The sequence below is a fragment of the Salminus brasiliensis genome, chromosome 16 (genome assembly GCF_030463535.1).
Source record: "Salminus brasiliensis chromosome 16, fSalBra1.hap2, whole genome shotgun sequence".
NCBI lineage: Eukaryota > Metazoa > Chordata > Actinopteri > Characiformes > Bryconidae > Salminus > Salminus brasiliensis.
In genome coordinates, this window is record NC_132893.1 from 388,199 (window position 1) to 413,112 (window position 24,914).

The window sequence follows — 24,914 nt, forward strand, 5'->3', positions numbered from 1 at the left end:
GATGTTTTGGAGATGTTCTGAACCAGTTGTTCTTGTTAAAGTGTCAGATTCTTGCCCATTATATTTGTTATGTATACATACATCTATAATATAATTATATATATATATATATATATTCACATTATGGAGAAAAGAGAGAAACACCAGAATTTAAGATACATGGTTTTGCATGGATATTTGCAATGTGATGCTATATGGTTTTTATATAGACTGATTTTTAAAACTGAAAAAGTGAATATATGAATAAAAACTGCGCCGCTGCTCCAGGCCGGCAGGGGGCGGTAGGGAACAGCGGTTTCCTAAAAGCTGAGAGAACTCCAGAAGAACAGCTCTGACAAGTCAGCACGGTACACGACTCCAGCGCGAGCGCGATTAGTCTGTTCCTAATACTTATTGATCTGATTGATCTCACTTTACACACCTGTGCAATTAATGCAGGTAACTGAACACGCGCAGAGAGGCGTATCGGGAGCGCGAGCGCCACAGAGAGAGCGAGAGAGTTACTGTGTGAATGAGACAGTAAGTGTGTGTGTACAAATGCGAGTGAGTGAGTGAGCGAGCGAGAGAGAGAGACTGTGTGTGTGTGTGTGTGTGTGTGTGTGTGTGTGTGTGTGTGTGTGTGTGTGTGTGTGTGTAAGTAAGTAAGACCGAGATGGAGTTCTCAGCTGTGCTCGCGCTCTCCCTGCTTCTCGGAGCTCTCCTCGTGCTGGTCTTTGCAGCTGTTGCCAAGAGAAACGGAACACCCGAGCAACCTGAACCACAGCAGGTGAAACCAACAGGTGAGCCTCATTACATATACATGCGCGCGCGCGCACACACTCAGACAGGGTAGCACTATAGCGCCACCTGTAGGAGCAGTGCAGGTGTGCTCGAGTGGTGGGGTGATAAAGGGGAACTCCACCCACTTCTCAAAGTGTCTCTGTAGAAGAGTGAGAGCTGAGCTCATTAGGGGGGAACTGAGCTTCACTGTAGAGAAACTGACCCCCTCTGATCTCTGTACAGTGGAGGTGACTAGAACCAGGCGTCACCATGACTACAACAACACAGATACAGCCCATAATGTATCTCCTATCCAAACCCACCAGTGCAGCTGCACGAGTCTTCTGAGTTTTATATGGAATGATGATGAAGATGATGATGATGAAGGTAAAATAGTGAATAGAGAATCTGAACTAATGCAGTTCTCTTTAGGGACTACTTTCTATAGCTGCACTACACCCTGCAGCATGTATCCCTCCACCATTTTAATGATTAGAGCTTCAGACGTCTGCTTCTGTTCTCCAGCTCTGACAGGAGGGGGGGGTCTGTACTACTGTACTACTGTACTGTACTTATGAAGTGAATGTGAGCTTTATAAAGTATTAGGTGGTAAAGGTGAGTATTGAGTGTGTATATATAAAATGCTTGTGAATGTACTTAAATATCAAAGTAATTTCACTGATCTTAATTAGATCATGTCTATTGATCAGAACTGTGTTTGCCCAAGTGCCCCTGTATCAGTCTAATCTAGGGCTAATCGGACTCTGCTGTTTAACTCCACAGCTGAAGAGAGCTCGGCGAAAGCCTCCTCCTCTAAGAAGCAGAAACAGCAGCAGCGGCCGCGGAAGGAGAAACCCCAGCAGCACACCTTCACCCACCCTCTGCTGGCGTCCTCTCTGAAGGTACGGCCCATTTTCTGACCGTCAGCGCTTCAGTCACGCCTGTTAGACCCACGTCTGTAAGGCCACTGACTTGGACTGCTGATGACTGATCCACTCGCTGGCCACATTATTAGAAACACCTACCTTCTGCTTCCACTCACTGGCCACTTTATTAGAAACACCCATCTTGTGCTTCCACTCACTGGCCACTTTATTAGAAACACCCACCTTGTGCTTCCACTCACTGGCCACTTTATTAGAAACACTCACCTTGTGCTTCCACTGACTGGCCACTTTATTAGAAACCCCTAGTCTGTGTTTTAACTGATGGACTTGTCTCCTGGTCTCAGAGCCACAGTGGGAACGTGACGTGCCTGGATTTCAGCAGTAACGGTAAATATCTGGCCTCTTGCTCAGACGACCGCACCATCCGCATCTGGAGCACCAAAGACTTCCTGGACCGCGACCATAAATGCCTGCGGGCGAATGTAGAGTTTGACCATGCCACGCTCGTCCGCTTCAGCCCAGATTCTCGGTAAGTGCTGACTCAGAAATCTTCCACTCACTGGCCACTTTATTAGAAACCCCTGACTTGTAGATCCTTTAGACCCCAGGTCTTCCAATCTGGACCTTGAATCCAGGTTCCAGTCCTGGATTTTGTTCTCGCGGGACGTTTAGGGAACAGTAAATATAATGGGTTGGTCGTGTAGTGTCAGATCTAAAGACCTTCATCAGGGGTCAGTTTCTGACCACAGTTTACTTGGGTTGTATAATTTTGGGTGGTGGACACACTCTTAATCTAGCAGGAACACTGGCGTGTGTGATGGTAAATCTATAATAGACGTGTTTCTAATAAAATGGCCAATGATGGAGGATGGAGTCAAACAGGAGGCAGCTCTGCAGTACTGACTGACGGCTCGCCTTGTTTCTTTAGAGCCTTCATCACGTGGCTGGCCAACGCAGAGACCATCCGAATCTTCAAGATGACCAAGAAGGACGACGGCACGTTCAGTTTCAAAGCCGCTCCAGAGGACTTCCCCCAGAGGCACAAAGGGATCGTCATCAACATCGGAATAGCGCAGACAGGTTAGAGCTGCACTGTGTTTGATTAAAGGAGCATCTCAGGATGTTGGATGATGATCTCCACCCCACCATCATCACCCAACTTATCCTAAAAGTACTGGATGGAGCTCCTCCACCATCATTCCAGAGAACACAGCTCCTCCACTGCTCCACAGCTCCTCAATGCTGGGGGGCTTTATACCCCTCTAGCCCACGCCTGGCATTATTAGGCAGCATGGAGCCAATAGGGTCATGATGTTGATCTGCTCCAGAGAGTCCTATTCTATTGGCAGTACTTCTTCTCTACAGGGACTAGATAAGCTGTGTGTGCATTTGCACATCTGTGTCAGCAATGGGTGCAGCTTAAAGTAGCTAAATGCACTCATTAGATGGGGTGTCCACAAACATTTGGACATATGGTGTATTTGTTGTGGGCCACTTATTCAGTTTAGAACCTCTGCCTTCTCTTAAGACCTCTGTTTTAAGGTTGTAGCGTTCATTGGATGATGAAGGTAACACAGGTAGAGCACTTTTCAGCCAATCAGACGTTGTGGGCGGGGCTAAATGTAAATAAAATGCAGTATACTTTATTTAATATTATGGTTAAAGTGCTTTCGTCCTCTGTTCAAGGCAAGTTTATCATGACCGCGTCTGTGGACACCACCATCCTCATCTGGGACCTGAAGGGAGAAATTTTAGCCTCCATCAACACCAACCAGATGACCAACTCGTACACTGCAGTCTCCCCCTGCGGCAGGTGGGTGTTCACAGGGCTCAGTGCAGCACGCTGTGGGATACGCTGGGTCAAAGGTTTTTATGTGGCTTAAGCGGGTGTTTTACGCCCCCTACAACTAACCAACTTTCCACGTTCCACCATAATGAGAATTTTATGATGAATGGACCAATAGAAATGCTCCAGAATGCTCCCTCCAGAGATACAAGGATTTTGCATGACAGTGCTGATATATTTCTAAAAAATGGATTTATATTCTAAGTAATATTATTGTTTTTTTTTCCATGTTATTAATTTTTATATAATCAGAATCAGAATCAGAATCAGAATCTCTTTATTTCACCAAGTATGTTACCCATACAAGGAATTTGTCTTGTCACTAATAATAAAATATATCAGTGATCAGTTTGAGGAATACTTTATTATGAAGGGTTTTAATTGCCTGTATTATATATGGAATATATTGAATATAGTGGAGCATTAGCGGTGGTGTAGTGGAGCATTAGCGGTGGTGTAGTGGAGCATTAGCGGTGTTTAAGGTTGTGGTGTTTTGTGTTCGGCAGGTTTGTGGCGTCCTGTGGTTTCACCCCGGATGTGAAAGTGTGGGAGGTGTGTTTTGCGAAGACCGGCGAGTTTAAAGAGGTCACACGAGCTTTTGACCTGAAAGGACACTCGGCTGGAGTTCATTCTTTCGACTTCTCCAATGACTCGCGCAGGTGATCGACCCCCATGACCCCCATGACCCCCATGTCCCCCATGTCCCCCATGTGATCCTCCAGCCTAATTCTATAGACAAGTACAGACTTTAACCCGGCAGCTCAGCAGTGCAGTTGGCCACTTTATTAGAAACTCACTCATAGTTCCACTGTACGAGTGTGTGCTGTGGTACCTGTGTGTGACGTGTGTGTGTGTGTGTGCGGATCTGGTCTGCAGGATGGTGACGGTGTCTAAAGACGGCACCTGGAAGCTGTGGGACACAGATGTGGAGTATAAGAAGAAGCAGGACCCCTACCTGCTCCGGACAGTACCGTGCCAGGCCTCCGAGGGCAGCCGCGTCGCCCTGTCTCCGGACGGCCGCGCCGTGGCCGTGTCTAACGGGCGTGATGTGGCCGTGTACAGCGCCACCTCCGGCGAGCTGGAGGAGGAGTTCCTCGGCGTCCACAGCGAGGAGATCACTGACCTTAAATTTGACATTAACAACCGATTCCTGGTCTGCAGCGGTGACCGCGCCATCCGCGTCTTCCACAACGCCACCGGCTACCGCGCCGCCATCCAGGACATGCAGGCGATGCTGAAAAAAGCCTCCAACGACGGGGTGAGGCAGAGGCTGCAGCAGCAGCTGCTGGACGCCCAGAACGCCTTGGACACGGTGCTGAGCGCGCAGAAGAGCTGAACGGCTAAACCTCGCTTACCTCGGTCCCTCCCTCGCTGCCTGCCGGGTTTGTGTTTGCAGTTGGTTTGTTTTGGCATGTTGGTTTTAATAAATAAATCATAGGAAATGTGTTTTGGGTCTTTTTTTTTTTTCTTTTTTTCTCCAAGCATGTCCGGTGAGTTGCTTAATGGGAGTTGTCAGAATGTGGCCGTGATCAGATTGAATCACAAGGTTTTTTTTGTTTGTTTGTTTTTTTTTATGCCCATTGAATTTTGTTTTTGCTTTAATGCTGATAGACTGATCAGTTTAACCAGCCATTACATCTGAATTCACAGTTTGTGTTATTATGTTCATGGGGAAACAATTTTCCTTGATTTTATATTTTATTTAATACATTTTGTGTGAATTGTTACAGTTTACTGGGACCTTTATTTGGAAAGAACTCCAACATGTTACACTACAGGCATTTTAAATACTGCTACTCATTACACTATACAACAAATACTATGAGATAAATAAATAAATAAATAAAAATAAATACTCAATATTCCTTGAGGGACATTTTAGAGGTTGAAAACAAAAAAAAATCAATAAATAAAAAGAACTCCTATCACTGAGACTTAAAAACACTCATCTATAACTGTAAGTCTGTAAGGAGAGTAAAGATTATTATTATTATTATTATTATTAATAATAATAATAATAATAATTTCATTTTCCACAGCAGGACTTTGGCTTAGTCTCAAATGCCAACGTATTCCCTGTGTAGTTCACGGAACACTAACCTTTACCCCCCAGCAGGGCATGAGGAGTTAGTGACGGACTCCGTGTCTGACCGGTAAGCAGCTCTATTACTCCTCTCATTGGCTGTCCGTGTAAAAGCCAAGCCGTTACGTTCCGTGACCTACAAAGTGCACTACATAGCGAACAAGGGACCATTTGAGACGCAGCCTTTGTGCGCGGAACGGGGCGGGGCCAGAGAGGGTGCGTCTCGCGATACGAGAGTTGGTTCCCGGACGGAGAGTGAGAGCAGAAAGTGAAGCTAAAGCTAAAAGTGCGGCGGAATTAAGAGCAGGGGAAGATGTCGGGCCGCTCGGTGCGGGCAGAGACGCGGAGCCGCGCTAAAGACGACATTAAGAAGGTGATGGCGGCTATAGAGAGAGTGCGGAGATGGTGAGTTAGAGTTTAAACAGTCCGAGAGAAAGACATTACCCAAACTTCGGAGGAACCGGGGGAGGGGCTTAGTAAGAGGATGTAGGATAATTGACGTGCGGAGCGGCCAATGAGGAAGAGACATAGAGCCGTCTCCCTGGAGACGAGCAGCAGGTCAGTGAGAGGAGGGACAAAAATAAAGGTGGTTTTAGAAGAGATGGTGTGTAATCTGAATCAGGATACAAATAAAGATCAAGTTTAATCGAGTTATTTTATTAAAATAATAAATTCGGTTTTATATTTTTATTAATAAAGATAGTGTTCACTCACCTTTCACTTTAAACCACGTGCTTTCAGCCCCTGTCCACTGAGTTAGGTCCGGTCTACCTTATAGAGCCACAGTGAGGATATTATAATCTAATAATCCAATAAAATACACTAACCACATGCTTCATTAACAACAGCTTCGTTTACTATTAATAGTATAAGTAAAAAAGTACACATCTAACGTAATCTAAACTATTTATCACGCAAAAAAAAAATATATATATATATATATATATATTTTTTTTTTTTTTTTTTTTTTTTAGAGTTTTTCCCTCTATAATTGTGGCTATGTAAATCTGGCAGCTGTTCTTTATATTGTGGTAAAAGTTCATGATGAGTGGACCAGCAGAAATGCTCCAAAATGACCTTGTGCTTCCACTCACTGGCCACTTTATCAGAAACACCTCCCTTGTGCTTCCACTCTCTGGCCACTTTATCAGAAACACCTCCCTTGTGCTTCCACTCACTGGCCACTTTATCAGAAACACCTCCCTTGTGCTTCCACTCACTGGCCACTTTATCAGAAACACCTCCCTTGTGCTTCCACTCACTGGCCACTTTATCAGAAACACCTACCTTGTGCTTCCACTCACTGGCCACTTTATTAGAAACACCTCCCTTGTGCTTCCACTCACTGGCCACTTTATTAGAAACACCTCCCTTGTGCTTCCACTCACTGGCCACTTTATTAGAAACACCTACCTTGTGCTTCCACTCACTGGCCACTTTATCAGAAACACCTCCCTTGTGCATGTTGGCCGCTGGTGAAAGTAGAGCATGAATAACAAACCGTGCGTCAATAAGTTAAAGCTACAAGAGAGGGGTTTCTGATAAATTGGCCGGGGAGCATGGACGGCCCATTGGACCTTCTTCACCTTATCATTGTATTGACCGCTGATCATCCAGGGAGTCTCTAATCACATCACTCTTCAGTGACCTGCTGAAAATAATCAGTGTTTGTCTGAAGGGCTGATTAATGATCTGCTGATGCTTCCAGGGAGAAGAAGTGGGTGACTGTTGGAGACACGTCTCTGAGAATCTTCAAGTGGGTTCCTGTGGTGGACACCAAGGAGGTACAGTAGACCTGTGGAACAGTGCCGTGTAAAGCTGTGGGAGTTTCAGGTTCCACAGGATTTACGATTCTACAGTTTATGAACCATCCATTTGAACATGGGTGTGTTCACAGCAGAAGCTCCGCCCCCCCCTGCATTCAGATGGACAGTGTTGATGATTGACAGGGGTTTCATTGAGTACTGTGCTGAGTAGATACAGTTGTGACCCAGTTCAGCATTAATGGCCTGTCCAGATTATATTAGTGTAAATAATAAAATTATTGCCTAATATTTAGAGTAATTTCCTCATAACTCCGTTCCTCCGCAGAAGGAGAAGCCCAAAGTCCCGTCTGGATCAGAGATCCAGCTGAACAACTTCCCTTCAGAGGAGACATCTGAAAATTCCTGCCCAGCACTGCTGGACTACCAAGGTACTCATCATGAGGACTATTTGAGGTCCTTTTGTGTGTTTATGGCTAATTTTTAAAATAATAATAATAATAATAATAATGATAATAACAAACTATAATAATACCTTTGATCTGTAATGCCATACTTTTCAGATGAAAACAGCAATCAGAGCTCTCTGTCGGACTCATATCAGGTGAAGGCGGCCGCAGTGGTGAACAGCAGCAGCAGTAACTCGAGTCCGCAGCCGAGCGAGCCGGTCAGCCCCACCATCCACACGCAGGATTACCGCATAGATGACCCGCAGCCGCCCACACTAGGGCAGGAGTGCATGGAGGGTGAGTGCATGCAGGATTGCCCTGTGCACACGTCACAACAACAAATTCCACTCTTTAGCGAGGAACACTATATTTGGACAAAAGTATTGGGACACCTGCTTATTCCTTCAGTTTCTTCTGGAATCAAGGGTATTAAAAAGAGTCTCTCCTGCTTTTGTTAAAGTAAGTGTCCAGTGAAGAAGACTTTCTACTAGTTTTTGAAGCACCATTGCTGTGAGGATTTGATTGCATTCAGCCACACATAGGAGTTCTAAGAGCCTTTCTATAATGCTTTAAGGATGTGAGCAGAAGTGTCGCTGTCATGTTGCCAGTTCAACAGTTCCAGGTTCTTACTGTCAGTTTCAGTTCAGCAGGTTTCAGTTTAGCACTGTCTGAATGTTGACTCTGTGCAGAGCCGTCGCTGCAGCTGCGGGAAATGGCAGATGAACCACCAACGCTGATTAAGGAAGATATTTTACCCCTCATTGCTCAGGTAATCAACAGCTGACTGATAGTTATGAATGTGACACATATATAATCCACCAAAACCCCCAGGACTACTCTGAAGGAGGTAAAGCTTGAGATGGGAGAGACTCTGCATACAACAACAGCTGCTGCCCACGTTCTTCAGCAGTCAGAGCATTATGGGTGAGCGGCAGAGAGAGCTGCACCTCCACTACTCAGCTCACCCAGAGGCGTGTGGGAGACTCAGAGACCAACTGGAAGAAGCTTCCTTGGAGCTTTTTGGCAGACAACGAATACTGCACATCCCCACAGACGCACCTTTCACAGTGAAGCATGGTGGTGGCAGCATCAGTGTAACTCATTCAGAGCAGTCATGGGAGTCTCAGTGGCCCTAATGGGAGTCCCCTCCCTAATGAATATCACATTACTCCTGTTATAGCAGCTGAGAGCCTCACCTACCCCACACCTCCACCTCCACCTCAGGCTCCAGCCACGTTGTTTAATCATCTGACTGTTTACTAATCAGTTGTTACAGTTATGGTCTGATCTGACGGAAATATCACTGTTTGTTTCTGAGCAGGAGGAGGAGGAAGAAGAGGAAGAGGAGGAAGAAGAGGAAAGCTCTGGTGCTCCGCCATTAAAAAGAGTCTGTACTGAACAAACTTCAGTAATCCAGTCTACTCTGATGAGTTAACACACACACACACACACACACACACACACACACACACACACACACACACACACACACACACACACACACAGCGTGCACTAGGCCATTGATAATCAGCTGGGCAGAGTTCTGTCCAGTCTAGAAGTTCTGCTGAAGACTCTATATGGACCGGTCAGCAGCGCAGTGATATTAGTTCCTATCCTGGTGGTTCTGTTTTGGCCGGGCTTGGAGACGGTTTAGTCTTTATTACACATTCCTGTGCAGGGGGGGCTGTGAGACTGGACGGGTTTGATTCGTTAATTTGTTTAATTTGGATACTTTTAAGTATTATTTATATACTTAAATACTCAAGTTGCTTTTTTAGGTAAATCTTTATAACTGTTAAACGTACACCATCATTCACAGTCCTACGTGCTTTCAGAACGCTGGTTAAAATCCTGTTCAACCCTAAAGAGAGGCTGTATCTCCACCTCAGACGGTAAAATAGTGAATAGAGAATCTGAACTAATGCAGTTCTCTTTAGGGACTACTTTCTGTAGCTGCACTACACCCTGCAGCATGTATCCCTCCACCATTTTAATGATCTGGTTTTAAAAGCAGGTTCTAGAGCCGAGCTCTTCTCAGAACTCTGGTAGAACAGTGTCTCAGGCATCAGGCAGCGTCTTCATCACCATTAGGTGAAGAACTTTCTGTGAGGAGCTTTTAGTAGAGCTTCAGACGTCTGCTTCCCTTCACCTCCACTGTAGAACTCCAGCTCTGACTGGGGGAGATTATCTAGAACCTCCACTGTAGAACCACAGCTCTGACTGGGGGAGCTTATCTAGAACCGTAGATGTGAGTTACAGTCTCTCATTAGGGTCAAACTGGATTTGCACCTTTATTCTTTAAAGCGTCTCCAACCTCACAACAGTAGCTATGGTAGAGCACATTTGTGGGCGGGGCCTGGGGAGGGTAAATAGTGCTAATGCAGATTGTCCCGCCTCTCCGTCTGAACAGCTGGTCTGATCCTCCCTCCTGCTGGTTACCGTGCTGACCCCGGGTCTCTGTCTCTGTCACAGAGAATGTGACCACAATTAAGGTCTGTCCCTTTAATCCAGTCATGTACATACCTGTAGATTATAATTCTAAAGTCCTGAACAGAGAATTTAACTTATGATTAGTAAGATGTGAATAATATTTCAGTAACTTATGGAGTCGGACGTCTCCTCAGGGTCTTAAACGCCTCCTCCTGTAACAGAGGTTTGTCTTTATCTTTTCTGTATCATTGAACTGAATCCTCCCCTCCCGCCGTCGTTCATCTGGAGTTTGAGTTGATTTCCAGCTTTTATTTCGCTTCGCATCCAAAGAGGCTCATGTTTCTGTATTTACATTAAAATGTCGAATCAGAGAGGTTTTGAATGATTCACTGACACAAACAAGGTATTTAGCTTGTTTTTATTTTTTTGACATTTATTACTCCACACTGGTTCAGTGGCACATGGATGTGATTATATTATTATTTAAAATGTCAATAAAGGTTTCAGATGTTTTATTTTGGCTTGGTTTTATTCTGCACTTCTATAAACCTGTATAAACTCTTTATTAAATAAGATTTGAATGAACTACATATCACACAAGAGGTTGTGTTTAGAGCATCTCTGTCAGCAGGGGGCACTAAACTCTCCAAATTTAGCAGACTGGCAGAAAAATCATCCAGTCTTCTTCTGATTTACAGTGGGTCACTAAAAAGGTCAAAAAGGTCACTGTGGTTGTGGTCCTCTGGCGGATCTCAGTGGGAGCATGAGTGTGTCTCCCACAAGCCCCACCAATCAGTTTGCTTGTTTGGTTGTCCTGAAGACTGAGCTCACTGGATCACAGTTTGGACCAGAAGGTGGAGCCACTAGCTTTGCTGGAGTGCCTGGAGTGGTGCGAACTGGTGCGTACTGGGACTTTCTCCTGTGTACTGGGACTTCCCACAAGCTGCTGCTACATCAGAAGTGTGTGAAAAGTCAGTGAGCTCACATCAGTTTTACCTCTCAGTTCAGACTGGGGTTCAAGCCCCGCCTTCTCACTGCCACTGTTGGTCTACATGTACCTGCATCTACATTAACCATCAGTTCCTCCGACATGCTCAGAGGAAAGGGCTGGGCCCCCAGCTCCACCAAACCACCTAATAATGAGGGGAGAGAGAGTACAGCCAGTTGTGCTCCCTCAGACTCCGGCTGCTGATGGCAAAGCGTCCTGACTAGAGATTCAGACTTGCCATTCAAACATCTTTAAACTAAAACTGGAACTCAGTCCTGAACCACTCCTTTAACTTTCAGTGGAAGTCAATATGAAGAGATTTTACTCCTGGTCATTTTGGAGCATTTCTATTGGTCCATTTGTCATGAAATTCTGATAGTCTAAAGAACAACTCCAGATTCACATTATGGGGAAAAGTGGAAAACTGCAAAATGGGAAATACAAGGTTTGTACGTGAGAGCAATGAAACTGAACCACTGCCTTGACTAAATAAACGTTTTACCTACTATATACACATATGCAAAAGTTTGTGCACCCCTAGTTAAACTCAAGGCATGTGCTCTACAGAAATACACTTACTGTTCATTTACTGACTTTATCAGATTATCTCATATTATCAGTTTTTAGACCATCAACACCATGAACAGGGGTGCAGAAACTTTCACACAAGGCTGAATATCTAATACTCAGAGGTTCCCCACTCCGAGGCTCTGACAGACTTCTCTAACTCTTTCTGTTATATTGGAAAAGTAAAGATGGACATGTTTCCACAATACAGTGTAATACAAACCCCTCCCCTTGTCCACATTTGGCCAGGCCATGCCCACTTTATTAGTACAGAATGTGCTTAGCCACACCTGCTGCACTGGGATTGGCTAGGTTTGTCTAGGCCTGTCTCTCCCGTGGTGCTACAATTCATACTCATAAGCCCCTCTCCAAGGGGGCGTGGCTTCCCAGAATATGGGCAGGGGAGAGCAACTATATCCAGGCCATTCGAGCTCCAGCCTTGATCCAGTGTGAAACCTGCTCCTCCTGCTCTCAGCTCAGAGAGCCCAAACCAGGCAGGCTGGACGGACCCAGCGTGGACGCGTGGACGATGCTGCGAGCGTTCCTCAGCCTGTTCCTCGTCACCAGTTTGGCGGCTGTCCCCTGTGGAGCTGCTGAAGTGATCTATCAGCTGCCCAGGCTGAGAGTGCAGCAGCTGATGGAGAAACCTTCTGGAGAAGCAGGGCAGAGTCTTCTCCGCAGGTAAGGAACGCCAGCTTTACACATCGCAGCTTCTAGAGGAGCCGATTGGACCCATCCCTGATGATCCCTTCCTCACTTTGGCAGTAGGGGGTGTGTTAGCCACACCCTCAGTGTGTAGTTGATGCTGTAAATAAGTCACATTAATATCCAGGCCTGATTCTTCATTTCATTTGTGTGAATTAAAGCACTTTTTAATCCAGGTGTGTTTTTCTAACTATCCCTTTAATCTGCGTCCCCCAGTCCTTCTGAATTCAGGAACTGGTGCCAGTTCACCGTATGGAAGTCAGTCTCCTGTCAGACGCACAATGGCACGGAGACTGTGGTTCAGCGGCTCTTCCAGACCTGCCGTTGGCCCGGGCCGTGCAAAAACCTCATCAGGTCATTTCCATATAGCGTATTATGTAACAGTCCAATTATTATTATTATTCATTAATTAGGTTGTTACATAAGTATTGTGTGTGTGTGTGTGTGTCTGTGTTAGCTACAGGACACTGGTCAGACCTTCTTACAGAGTGAGCTACAGACTGGTCACTTCACTGGAATGGCGCTGCTGTCCTGGTTTCCATGGCGATGACTGCAGAGAAGGTGAGCATCCCTAGCTGAGCTGATTTTCAGCAGTGTGTCCAACCGCAGAGCTAACCACAAAACACTACAGCTAGCTGTAGGCTAAGGGCAGAGGTCAGGATCAGGGTCTGGACCCAGATGCTGTTCTACCCCAGACCCGAACCTGTGACCCGGACCTGTGACCCGGACCTGTGACGATGAACTATGGAGAACTATATGAGGGTGGTACTGATTCTCTGCGGTTAGTGGTGATGATGAACAGACGGGCTGTAATCAGGTGGAGGTTCACTCTGACGCTGACGGGGTTGTTGTGTGTCTGAATGCGGGACAGTCAGTCTTTACTGTAACCCTGCAGACTGGGGCTGAGCGTACTGCACTAAATCATTCTTACTGATCCTCGTGTTTTGGGAGGGGATTTATGTGTGTGTGAGTAAGCTCACCGCAGACAGTGTGTGTGTGTGTGTGTGTGTGTGTGTGTGTGTGTGTGTGTGTGTATGTGTTGATGTGAGTATGGTGAGAGTCGACAAAGATGCTGAACTGATCAGTCAGTCAGACAGACCAACCACACTACTCTCCTAATGCTCATTCCTTCTGAAATCAAGACTATTAAAAGAGCTGATCCTGCTTCTGTTGGAGTAACTGTCTCTACTGTCTAGAGAAGAAGACTTTCTACTAGATTCTGGAGGAGGAGCATTGCTGTGAGGATTTGATTGCATTCAGTGGCAAGAGCGTTAGTGAGATCAGGAGTCCTATTCTATTGGTAGTACTTCTTCTCTACAGACACTGGACAAGCTGTGTGTGCATTTGCACATCTGTGTCCGTAATGGGTGCAGCTTAAAGTAGCTGAATTCTGCATTCATTAGAAGGGGTGTCCACAAACATTTGGACATTTAGTGTATGTATATAATGTAGTGGGTAGTGTCCCTCGCTCAAATCTGTCATTTTATTGGGAACCTCCCCAATGTTTAACCCAAGCCAGCACCCGTGTGTGTGTGTGTGTGTATATGTGTGTGTGTGTGTGTGTGTCCTGCTGCCATTCTTGCTCGTCTCCAGTGAGCCAGTGAGATGTGAGAGATGTACTTGGGTAAAGGCCAAGGGCCCCATTTTCTCTGGTATGGAAAATAAACACACACACACACACACACACACACACACACACACACACACACACACACACACTAACTTTCCCTCTCTGTCCTCCATTTTTATCCAGTCCTCAGGGCTCCCTGGGCCGAAGCTGCTAGTTCAGATGTTTCCATTTTTAGTTTATTTTAAGGATTTAAGGTTAAATGCTTCCGTCCCGGCTCTCGATCAGGACGTACGAAGGAGGTGACTGGTCCAGAGGGGGGCGCGTCTCACTGACGGGGTGTTTAATTATTATTATTCTATTATTCAGTTTCAGTTTAGATCAACATCATGACCCTATTGGCTCCATGCTGTCTAATGCCAGGCGTGGGCTAGAGGGGTATAAAGCCCCCCAGCATTGAGGAGCTGTGGAGCAGTGGAGGAACTGTGTTCTCTGGAATGATGGTGGTGGAGCTCCATCCAGTACTTTTAGATGTGATGAGTTGGGGATGATGAGGTGGGGTGGTTGATCATCATTCAACATCCTGACCTCACTAACGCTCTAGTCACTGAATGCAATCAAATCCTCACAGCAATGCTGCTCCAGAATCTAGTAGAAAGTCTTCTTCTCTGGACAGTAGAGACAGTTACTCCAACAGAAGCAGAATCAACTCTTTTTAATAATCTTGCTTTCGGAAAAAAACAATGAAAGGGCAGGTGTCCCAATACTTTTGTCCATGTAGTGCTTACTCTCCCAGTGTTTACAGACACCAGTAGCTGAGAAAGTACTTTTCAGGGACGAACACGTCTTGGCATCTCTACAATCTCTGTATCTGAGCTTCGGCTCCGAGCAGCAGCACACGAGGAATCCCTGTGATGAAGTGAAGCCCAGCTGTATCAGTGTGGTTCATTCCTTCAAGATGAAGCGAAGTGGAGTGGGACTGCAGGGCGCAGAGAGAGGAGCTCTGAGCTGCTGAGGCCTTCAGCAGATGTTTCAGGAATGTACAGTGTCACCACACACAGCAGTGGTGATTGCAGCTTATTCATTTCAGATGAAGATGAGGTTTACTGGTACTCCTGGCTTAAGGTCAGAGCAGCCAGATAAAAGTATTGGGACACCTGCTTATTCATTGTTTTTTTTCCGAAAGCAAGATTATTAAAAAGAGCTGATCCTGCTTCTGTTGGAGTAACTGTCTCTACTGTCCAGAGAAGAAGACTTTCTACTAGAGTCTGGAGGAGCACTGATGTGAGGATTTGATTGTATTCAGCAACAACACTGTGCATTATTGAGGTCAGGATGTTGGAGGATCACCACCCCACCTCATCATCCCCAACTCCCCAACTCATCCCATCCAAAAGTACTGGATGGAGCTCCACCACCATCATTCCAGAGAACACAGTTCCTCCACTGCTCCACAGCTCCTCAATGCTGGGGGGCTTTATACCCCTCTAGCCCACGCCTGGCATTAGGCAGCATGGAGCCAGTAGGGTCATGATGTTGATCTGCTCCAGAGAGTCCTATTCTATTGGCAGTACTTCTTCTCTACAGTGACAAGACAAGCTGTGTGTGTGCATTTGCACACCAGGGTCAGCAATGGGTGCAACTTAGATGCATTGATTAGAAGGGGCGTCTGCAAACTTTTGGACATATAGTGTGCATCCATTCTCATGGTTGGAAACCGCAGCCTGCTATGACTACCCACAGTAGTTTACTGCAGGCTGCGGTGTTGTGCTTGTGGATCATCAGCAGTAGTAGTGAGTTAAGGGGTAGGGTGGACATTAGTGTGTCGCAGAGATTTTACTCCACCTTGAGTTCTTGACACCACAGAACCTTGAGGAAACCAGTGTAACACAGCCTCTTGTGGTGCGACTGATTTTAGAACCTCAGATATTTCTATTCCCTGTGAATGTGGGGGAGTATATACCCTTACACCCACACACACTCACACACACCACTGTAATACTGCCTGCTTTGTCCAGGAACTCCGTCCCCCAGTGTTTTCCACCAGAGCGTGGGAAGCTCAGGGGTTTTCCCATGACTGATTCGGGAACGCTGACTTTATGATGTCCTCCGATTCTCCTGATGAGCTCACCTCGCTTCTGCAGCCTGACTCAGATACAGAGGGAACTGTATGGACGTCAGCCCGTCCGGCAGCCAGGCTGCAGCGGATTAAAGACCAGGAGTGATCCTAGTCTCACAGGCAAAACATCAGTACTACCATCTTTCTAAAGGTTCAGTTCAGACTCGATAACTCAGCTCAACGTCTCTCCAGAGTGAAGCCACCACAGGTCCAGTGCCGGTAGCTCCGCCCATCCCCATATGTTTCAATGACAAAACTCCGCCCATTCTCCTCCACTAAACGGTCTCTCCGTCTCCAGTGTCTCCAGATTCCAGCAGTTGGTCTCTCTGTGCTGATACTGACCCATCTTTAATTTCCCCCAGACATCAGTTTAACCCTTACTCTGCTCTATCAGAAGAAGGCGGGGCTACACTTAGGAATGAAGTGATTGACAGACAGACAGTCTTGTCTGGAAGAGAGCGCTCGTCTGCAGCAGGACCTGCATGGCGTCCTCTCTGGTCAGTACATGGAGGAGCTGTTGTCCACTTACCGGACAGACTGGGAGTCCAGGGGGAAATCCGCTCTGCTTCTGCACTGGAAGCTCAGTGAAGACGGTCTGAGACACTCAGGCTCGGCCTGGGGGTTGATGAGCTCCACCTCTGGTCTCTACTGAGCACCTGACTCTAGTAGCAGATTGATCAACATGGCGGACAGTTTCAGCTCCATTTCTGTAGAAGGAAGGGGAACGGAACCACGGCCTCCATGTTTTCTAGATTGTCACTGAGTCTAACACTATAACAACAACAACAACAACAATAACAATAACAACAACAATAATACTAATAACAATTTAACACATGAAGGAGTAGGAGGGTGGTAATGATCTGTCCTGTAGCTCCTCAAAGTTAGGGGGTCTGTTGAACTGTCTGTCTGCCTCCCTTCATTAGATTCCCTCTGCCCTAAGAATGAGGGTGTGTGCACTGTGGTCAGACTGTGTGTGTGTGTGTGTGTGTGTGTGTGATTTGTGTGTTTGTGCTGAACCGTAGTCTCGCCAGTTATTGACAGATAATGAGCTACTGATGCATCACTTAGTCTTAGTCATCACTATAACATCATAAGTGTGAGTGTGTATGTGAGTGTGTGTGTGTGTTTATTCTGATCTGGGTGGATGAGTTGTTTGTTTTGGTGCTGATGTCAACAACAGCATAAATAATGAAGGAGATCATTTGTAGAACTGTGAGTACATTAGTAGCCCAGCGGGGTGCAGATGTGAGACAGCTGTTGCAGTCAGGTGTGATGGGGGCAGTGAGACGCGGCTCTCAGCAGGACTCTGCCCCCCTGCACTGCTCTCACTGTGACCTGGTGGAAGGTGTGATCTGCTGCCAGAGAGAACGGCTGTCTGCTCTAACACACCTGCTAAAGACATCAGTGTGTGTGTGTGTGTGTGTCGGCACTGTACACACACACACACACACACACACGGAGAGAAGGAATACCAGATAGAACAACTTGTTCCAGACCACACGTCCCAAACTCACCGCCGCTCAACCAGCACGACCAGGCCAGTCGACCAGTCTGCCCAGTCCGGTAGCACTGTTCCATCATCAGGACTAAGCTAGCTGACCACGCTGGTCCAAACGCAGGTGAAGGCTGTTAAGATGGTGTGTTTGCTGGAACGTGAGGGAATGTAGATGTTTGTGTGTGTGAGTGTGAGTGTGTGTGTGTGTGTGTGCAGCTGTAGAAGTCCAAAAAATGGCTGTAACACACACTCACACACACACACTCACACACGCTACCCGCTCTACAGAGACACACACCTTTTGTTTCTTCCATTGACTTTTCCCTGTGTTTCCTCTGGAGGGGTTAGTGCAGGTTTCTCCATCTCCTACATTCAGCTTACCTCTCTCTCTCTCTCTCTCTCTCTCTCTCTCTCTCTCTCTCTCTCTCTCTCTCTCTGTCTGTCTCTCTCTCTCTCTCTCTCTCTCTCTCTCTGTCTCTCTCACTCTCTCTCTCTCTCTCTCTCTCTCTCTCTCTGTCTCTCTCTCTCTCTCTCTCTCTCTGTCTCTCTCTCTGTCTCTCTCTCTCTCTCTCTCTCTCTCTCTCTCTCTCTCTCTCTCTCTCTCTCTCTCTGCAGACTGTCTGAACTGCACAAATCACTCAGACCTCACGGACCGAATAAACATCATTGAATCTAAGGTGAGTCTGATGATGTACAGTATTAACGCTCAGTTTTCCTCAGGTATCATCAGTCAGTCTGACGTGGGCTTCTCACTGGAGCTAAGTGGCTACCAAGGCTACATCCCAGATAGGGAGGGTACCTATTCAGAAACGCCACAGCTCCTCTGGGCCATGACCACCACGGGCCCGACCACAAACTTTTTTCATCTAGGAAATGTGTATAAATGATAGATTAAATGTTTATTATTAACTATTTTTTTCTTAGAACGATATTTCTACTGGTGAATACTACTGGATATTAAATAAATAATGATTTTGACTTTAAAAACTCAACATCATAAACAATCAATCAAACCATTCTACTAAAATAAGCTTTGCCCATTTCACAACTTGCCTGGTAATCAGCTCCACTGACCTAGACGCGCCCCTACAGACAGGCCATACAGGTGTGGGCCACTTCTGCCAGCTATATGGCCCTGCCGGCTCACTGTCAGCCTGGCCAAAGTGCAAGTGAGCCAAAAGTCGCCCACATGTCCCAAAACATACACTATATGGACAAAAGTATTGGGACACCTGCTCCAGGTTCAAATGCTGCTATCTTGGATTAACACAGTGCTAACAGCATGTCTGTGTTAGCACATGATAATTAGACGTTAGCTACGTTAGTCTCTGTGGCTCCAGTGTGAAAACCTCAGACGCCAACCCTGCCTCTGTTCAAGACTGACTGTAAAACGAGGCGAGGCCATGAATATATTATTGTTCTGGATGCTGGACACTCTTTCTCTCTGGTGCTTGTAGATGATGTCACTCAGAGATGCTGGACTCCCTCCTCTCCCATCAGTCAACCAATCAGCTGTGAAAGCAGCGGATAATGAGGTGGAAGGGTCCCGCCCCTCACCTGTCACACCTTATGCTGTTGGGCGGCCGGGTGAGTCCAGCATGTTCTTAAGGTGGTTGTAATGCTGTGAACACATATTCTGAATGGAATGGTATTGCTGGCGAGTGATTGGCTGATGAGGGTAAGCGGTAAATTTGTGCGCATAATAATTAGACTGATTTAATAAACAGGGACAGCTTTTAAATATAATTGCACTCAATGTTAGATTCTGTTAGATTCTGTAGTTTTGTTAGATTCTGTAAAGTCACTGATTCTCCTGTGCTGGAAGGGCTGAGGGGCCCCCCAGGGCCAGCAGGACCTCCCGGAGCAATTGGACCCCCAGGCCCTGCAGGAGAGCCAGGGCCGACAGGACCCCAAGGTCAGATCTGTCTGTTTTCAGTCAGTAAAAGATTATGCTTTATTATAAAGATTTTATAAAATATTCAATAAAATACTACTAATATTAATAATAGTCATAATAATAATTTTATTATTAAATACTTTTGCTACTACTAATAGTAATAATAAGAGAATTAAGAGAAGTTAAATTTTAGGTTAATGACTTGCAGTTGGAAGTTGTCTTTCTGTAACCCCTCAGGTGAGAGAGGACCACCTGGACCCCCAGGAGGTTCCCCTTTGTCCATTAACCGAGATGTGTTCACACTAACTACCAGACAGCACGGACAGTGTGAGTACACACCCAACACGCACTGAAGAGAATTCTCCACCTGTTTCAGAACCTCCACCCACCTCCAGCGTGTGTTTGTGTGCTTCATACAGATGGTGAAGGTTCCCTCCCTGCCTACTTTGGACGCAGAGTGTTGCTTGGACCCCCAGGACCATCTGGACCACCCGGCCCACCAGGTATAGTGATAAATACATACATAACAACACTCTCCTAACAATGCAGACGTAACCCCCCCCCCCCCCCCCCCTCTCTCTCCTTTCTCAAACTCTCCGGCTGCCTAGGACCCTCAGGACCCCAGGGACTCCCCGGTGTGCCAGGACAAGACGTAGGACCCTTTATTCACTAAGCTCATGTTAATGTACTGTGTGGAACAGCACACGCTGTGTCCCGCGTCCCACTCACAGCCTCCACAGTGTCACTGCCTGCTGTTCGCATCCAGCAGAAATGATGCACATTAGGCACTCCTGCTGAGACGTCCCTGTAGCACAGCACTCCCTCCTACAGGACACGAGCTTTTACTGACAATAAACTTCATTAAGCTTTATTACAACACGTCATTTACAACATCTTAAAACCCCCCCCCCCCCCCCCCCCCCCCCCCCCCCCCCCCCCCCCCCCCCCCCCCCCACCTCACAACCCCCACCCCCCCACTTAGTCCATATATTTGTCATAGTGGTTGGAAGTATTGGTGCAGTTATTTGTGTGTTAGAAGAAAAGCACACTGTGTTGATTAATACAGCTCTTCACTTTAGGGAGGCTTCACTGGAAGTCCAGGCCTCAAAGGCTCCAAGGGAGATGCAGGAGAACGGGTAAGTGATTCAGTGATTCAGACAAACACACAATTAGCAGTAAAGCTACACAAAACTACTGGTTACTGGTTGGGAAGTTTCTCACTGTTTTATTGCTAGGGGCCACCAGGGGTCGCCGGGAAGCCAGGCAGGCCGGTGAGTTCAGACTGCAGAATTGAACAATGTACTGTTTTCATAGTTAACTAAATTCAGTGTGGGGGCGGGGCTTCTGCCAGTCACAAATTATACATTTTTTGGCTCTATAAAAAATTATATATGCCAAAACATTAAGATATGTTAAGGTAATAGTGTTGAGGATGTGGTTACAGTGCTGAGATCTCTTAGCAGCTCTGATCATTAAGTCCAGACGACTGTCCATGTGCTCTGTTTACCTGTGGGAGGAGCTGGAAGCTTTCATGTTTTGATGAATTTCCTACTAGCTCCACCCACAAACCAGTAAAAAGGTAAAGGTGCACGTATTTGTCACTGTACAGTGTACAGCGAAATGTGTCCTCCGCATTTAACCCATCTGGTAGTGAACACACACACACACACACACTAGTGAACTAGGGGCAGTGAGTACACACACACACCCAGAGCGGTGGGCAGCCAACTCCAGCGCCCGGGGAGCAGAGAGAGTGAAGGGCCTTGCTCAAGGGCCCAACAGTGGCAGTTTGCCGAGCCCGGGAATCGAACCCACAACCCTGTTATCGATATCCCGGTGCTCTAACCGCTGACCACCACTGCCCAGAACCCACAACCCTGTTATCGATATCCCGGCGCTCTAACCGCTGAGCCACCACTGCCTATACATAGAGTGATTGCAGGCGAATGAGGCCTTCTGTGTGTGTGTGTGTGTGTGTGTGTGTGCAGGGTGCTCCGGGATGGAAGGGTGATCCAGGAGACAGCAACACAGAGGTGAGGAAGTCACGGTGTATTTTTATGCCCTATGTTGGTAAATCCAGGTCCACAGTGTAAAAATCTGCACCAGGCTTCCTTTCCGACGGCCTGCACCAGTCCTGGACTAAACCCTGGTGCGGATTATTACTTTCTGGACCTGGATTTGCCACCTCTAGTTACGCCAGTATGCTGGGCGGTATGTGTGTCCTGCAGGTGCAGCAGCTGAAGGTGGCGCTGAAGATCCTGGCGGAGAGAGTTCTGATTCTGGAGCACATGATCGGAGTCCACGGTCAGGTTTAAAGGAGCAGTCTGGTGAAACCTCAGAGTGTCACTGAAGCCAGTGTCTGACGTGTGCTTTACCAGTTTATGACTGGAACCACTTTCCCCTCGTATCACTCCGCCCACTGCGCTCCAGTCTGACAGTGGATCAGCACTACGGAGCAGGGCGTGATGAGGAGGAGGATGTAGCTCCAGCCCTAAACTGAGTGTGTGAATAAGGCCTGTCAGTCCTGACTCACTGAATTCCTCAAAGCAATGTTAGCCTAGCATCTCCTGTTGTGAACTGCAGGTCAGAAGAATGGTAGGGTTGGAGTAGCTGTTGCTGCAGTGAGGTGTGTGGACTCAACTCTTTCTCACGTCTGCAGATTCTGACCCGGAGTTGGGCTCAGGAATCGACCTGCTGATGAGCGTCGCCCCCACCGCCACAGCCGTGACCGCTGGACAGGACAGGTCCAATTTTATCCCCAGCACTGACCAGTTCAGGGTGAGGAGGGGGCAGTAAAACAAATGGCCAGCAGAGGGCGCATCACTTCCTCACAAGTGGAAGACTGGCTGTGTGAGAGTGCAGCAGAACTTATGGGTTCTAGATCAGGAGTGTGTTTCTGCTTTAGAGGGGCTGGAGAGGTGCGCAGTGTGAGAGAGATAAAGCGTAATCATCAAACCTCTTTATTTTCATTATTTTATTATTGTTGTTGTTGTGTGTGTGTGTGTGTGTGTGTGTGCTATAATATGCAAAATGTAAACAGTATTATTTTGTGTTTATTTTAATTGCTGTTTTTATCAGAATATTTTTGGGATATAAATGGATTATTAGTGGCAGCAATATTAGTATCAACAACAATCACAATGAGGGTGAAACAGTGACAACGACGACAATAATGATGATAACAGTGATAAAAAAAAACAATAATGATGATGATGATAATTATGGTGATGATAATGAAGATAACAATGATGATAATGATGGTGATAGTCATGATAATGAAGATGATGATGATGGTGATGATAATGATGATGGTGATGATAATGAAGATAAGGATGATGGTGATGATCATGAAGATAAGGATGATGATGATGATGAAGATAAGGATGATGGTGATGATGATGAAGATAAGGATGATGGTGATGATCATGAAGATAAGGATGATAGCAGTGATAAACACAATGATGATAAGAATGACAAAAATGATTAGTTTTGATGATAAAGATGATAATGGTAGCAATATGGATGATAATGATGGGAATTAAAATAACAATGATGCTATCAATAATGATGAGAATGGTGATGAGAATGACGATAACAATAATATTGATGATGATGATGATAATAAATCCTAATATTAATAATACATATTTCCTGTTCTGTTGTTATGTAAAAGCATTGCAGCACTGAAGTGTATATGAGCCGTCTCCTCCTTCTGATTATTTATCAGTCTTACATTGATGAGGGGAACCAGGGCGGATTACTGAGAGTGAACCTGATACACACGTGTAGATCTGTAAGTGTGTGACCCCGATAACCCCTGTACAGCCTGTCCTGAGATCAGTTCTCAGTGTGACGGCACACGCACGGATGCCCCACCTCACAGCTTACAGGACTTAAAGGATCTGCTGCTGACGTTGGTCTTGGTGCCGGATACCACAGCAGGACACCCTCAGAGCTGTTGTGGCAGCACAAGGGGGATCCACTCAATATCAGGCAGGTGGTTATAATGTTGTGGCTGATTGGAGGAGGAGACATGGTGTGGATCATTTTCAGAAACGACTGACGGGCTGATCTGGATTTTATACATCTTTATTGACAAATCACAGATACAGGCGAGGGAATGGACACACACACACACACACACACAGACAGCTGAGGCGATGGTGGGAAATGGTGTTTCACTCCTGCTCCTTGTCCTCTCCATGGGTGATGACGTAGCACAGGTTCTTGTAGTCCAGATTTCCGGCCACGTCCAGGGGGAAGTTTGTAAACATCTGATTGACCTGCAGCAGTCAGAGAGGAGCGCGTTATCTATCAGCGTCTTTACAGAAGTCTTTCTCACATCATACTGGTGTCCCATTGTACACACCATGCTAATCGGTGGGGTATGAGCATCCATTAGTGAGATACATTAGCCTATTTATCGCTTTAATGTGTGGTAAAGACTCGTACCTCTGCCTCTGTGAATTTATCTGCCTGGGACATGAGGTGGTACTTAATCCTGAAAGAGACGAACACACACATTATAATAAAATCATATTCATATATTCCTGTATAAGTGCTCTTTTATCTTATTGATTATTATTAAATCATATAGGTTAGTAGGAAAGCTACAGAGGACACTCACTCCTCTCCTTTAAGGATCCCGGTGCCCTCAGGGTCGAAGATCTTAAAGGCGTTCAGGATGTTCTCCTCAGGGTCCGTTCCTTTTAAAAGAGAGAAAGATGGTGTCAGTGGTGAAATGCAGGGGAAAAGTGGATTTGACATAATATAATATTTGTCTGTACAGGGCCTTAGTGTGTTTGTCCAGAAATATCCAGACAGTCTCTATTTGATAGTGAATTGTGGCTTAATGCAATCAACTCCTCACAGCAATGTTCCAACATCTAGTGTAAAGCGTTCCCAGAGGAGTAGAGGCTGTCCCTGCAGTAAAAGGAACAGACTCGCGGCTAACAGCAGAACTCCAGGGCTGGAGTTTTTACCTTTAAGCTTCTCTCCGAACATGCTGAGGAAGATGGTGAAGTTGATGGGTCCAGGAGCTTCCTTCAACATCTCATCCAGCTCATCATTACCCACGTTCAGACGGCCTGTTTTACACACACACACACACACACACACACATTAGTATGGTGGTTTATGTGTAATTACTAGTTTATTGGCATTAGCAGTCCTGCCAGATTCATTCACATTAGTTAATTTACACTGATTCATCTGAACTGATTCATTCACATTAGTTAATTTACACTGATTCATCTGAACTGATTCATTCACATTAGTTAATTTACACTGATTCATCTGAACTGATTCATTCACATTAGTTCATTTATACAGATTCATCTGAACTGATTAATTCACA

At 46.1% G+C, this 24,914-nt stretch overlaps 4 protein-coding genes across 4 annotated transcripts in view; 3 read left to right on the forward strand and 1 right to left on the reverse strand.

The window, feature by feature from the left end:
• The first annotated feature begins 299 nt into the window (after positions 1–299).
• On the forward strand, positions 300–4,938 carry tbl2 (transducin beta like 2). The gene is made up of 7 exons (XM_072658761.1): positions 300–779; positions 1,543–1,661; positions 1,991–2,175; positions 2,575–2,726; positions 3,333–3,459; positions 3,999–4,151; positions 4,369–4,938. The coding sequence occupies exons 1-7, from the start codon at positions 653–655 to the stop codon at positions 4,826–4,828; spliced, it is 1,323 nt and encodes a 440-aa protein (XP_072514862.1). The 5' UTR covers positions 300–652; the 3' UTR covers positions 4,829–4,938.
• Positions 4,939–5,819: 881 nt separating this feature from the next.
• bcl7ba (BAF chromatin remodeling complex subunit BCL7B a) lies at positions 5,820–10,732 on the forward strand. The gene is made up of 6 exons (XM_072658648.1): positions 5,820–5,980; positions 7,284–7,359; positions 7,667–7,769; positions 7,902–8,084; positions 8,477–8,556; positions 9,109–10,732. The coding sequence occupies exons 1-6, from the start codon at positions 5,889–5,891 to the stop codon at positions 9,220–9,222; spliced, it is 648 nt and encodes a 215-aa protein (XP_072514749.1). The 5' UTR covers positions 5,820–5,888; the 3' UTR covers positions 9,223–10,732.
• A 1,503-nt stretch (positions 10,733–12,235) lies between these two features.
• Positions 12,236–23,199, forward strand: col26a1 (collagen, type XXVI, alpha 1). Its single transcript, XM_072658904.1, has 14 exons — positions 12,236–12,453; positions 12,694–12,831; positions 12,935–13,038; positions 18,277–18,338; positions 19,119–19,248; positions 19,487–19,576; positions 19,796–19,885; positions 19,978–20,061; positions 20,167–20,210; positions 20,638–20,694; positions 20,794–20,829; positions 21,547–21,591; positions 21,787–21,862; positions 22,218–23,199. The coding sequence occupies exons 1-14, from the start codon at positions 12,302–12,304 to the stop codon at positions 22,352–22,354; spliced, it is 1,245 nt and encodes a 414-aa protein (XP_072515005.1). The 5' UTR covers positions 12,236–12,301; the 3' UTR covers positions 22,355–23,199.
• A 537-nt stretch (positions 23,200–23,736) lies between these two features.
• Positions 23,737–24,914, reverse strand: part of myl10 (myosin, light chain 10, regulatory) — a 1,616-nt gene continuing 438 nt past the window's right edge. The window contains exons 2-5 of the mRNA XM_072659535.1: positions 24,541–24,645; positions 24,186–24,264; positions 24,011–24,059; positions 23,737–23,841 (exon numbers count right to left, since the gene is read on the reverse strand). Coding sequence (XP_072515636.1) covers positions 23,737–23,841; positions 24,011–24,059; positions 24,186–24,264; positions 24,541–24,645 — 338 coding nt within the window. The remainder of the gene's footprint in view (positions 23,842–24,010; positions 24,060–24,185; positions 24,265–24,540; positions 24,646–24,914) is intronic.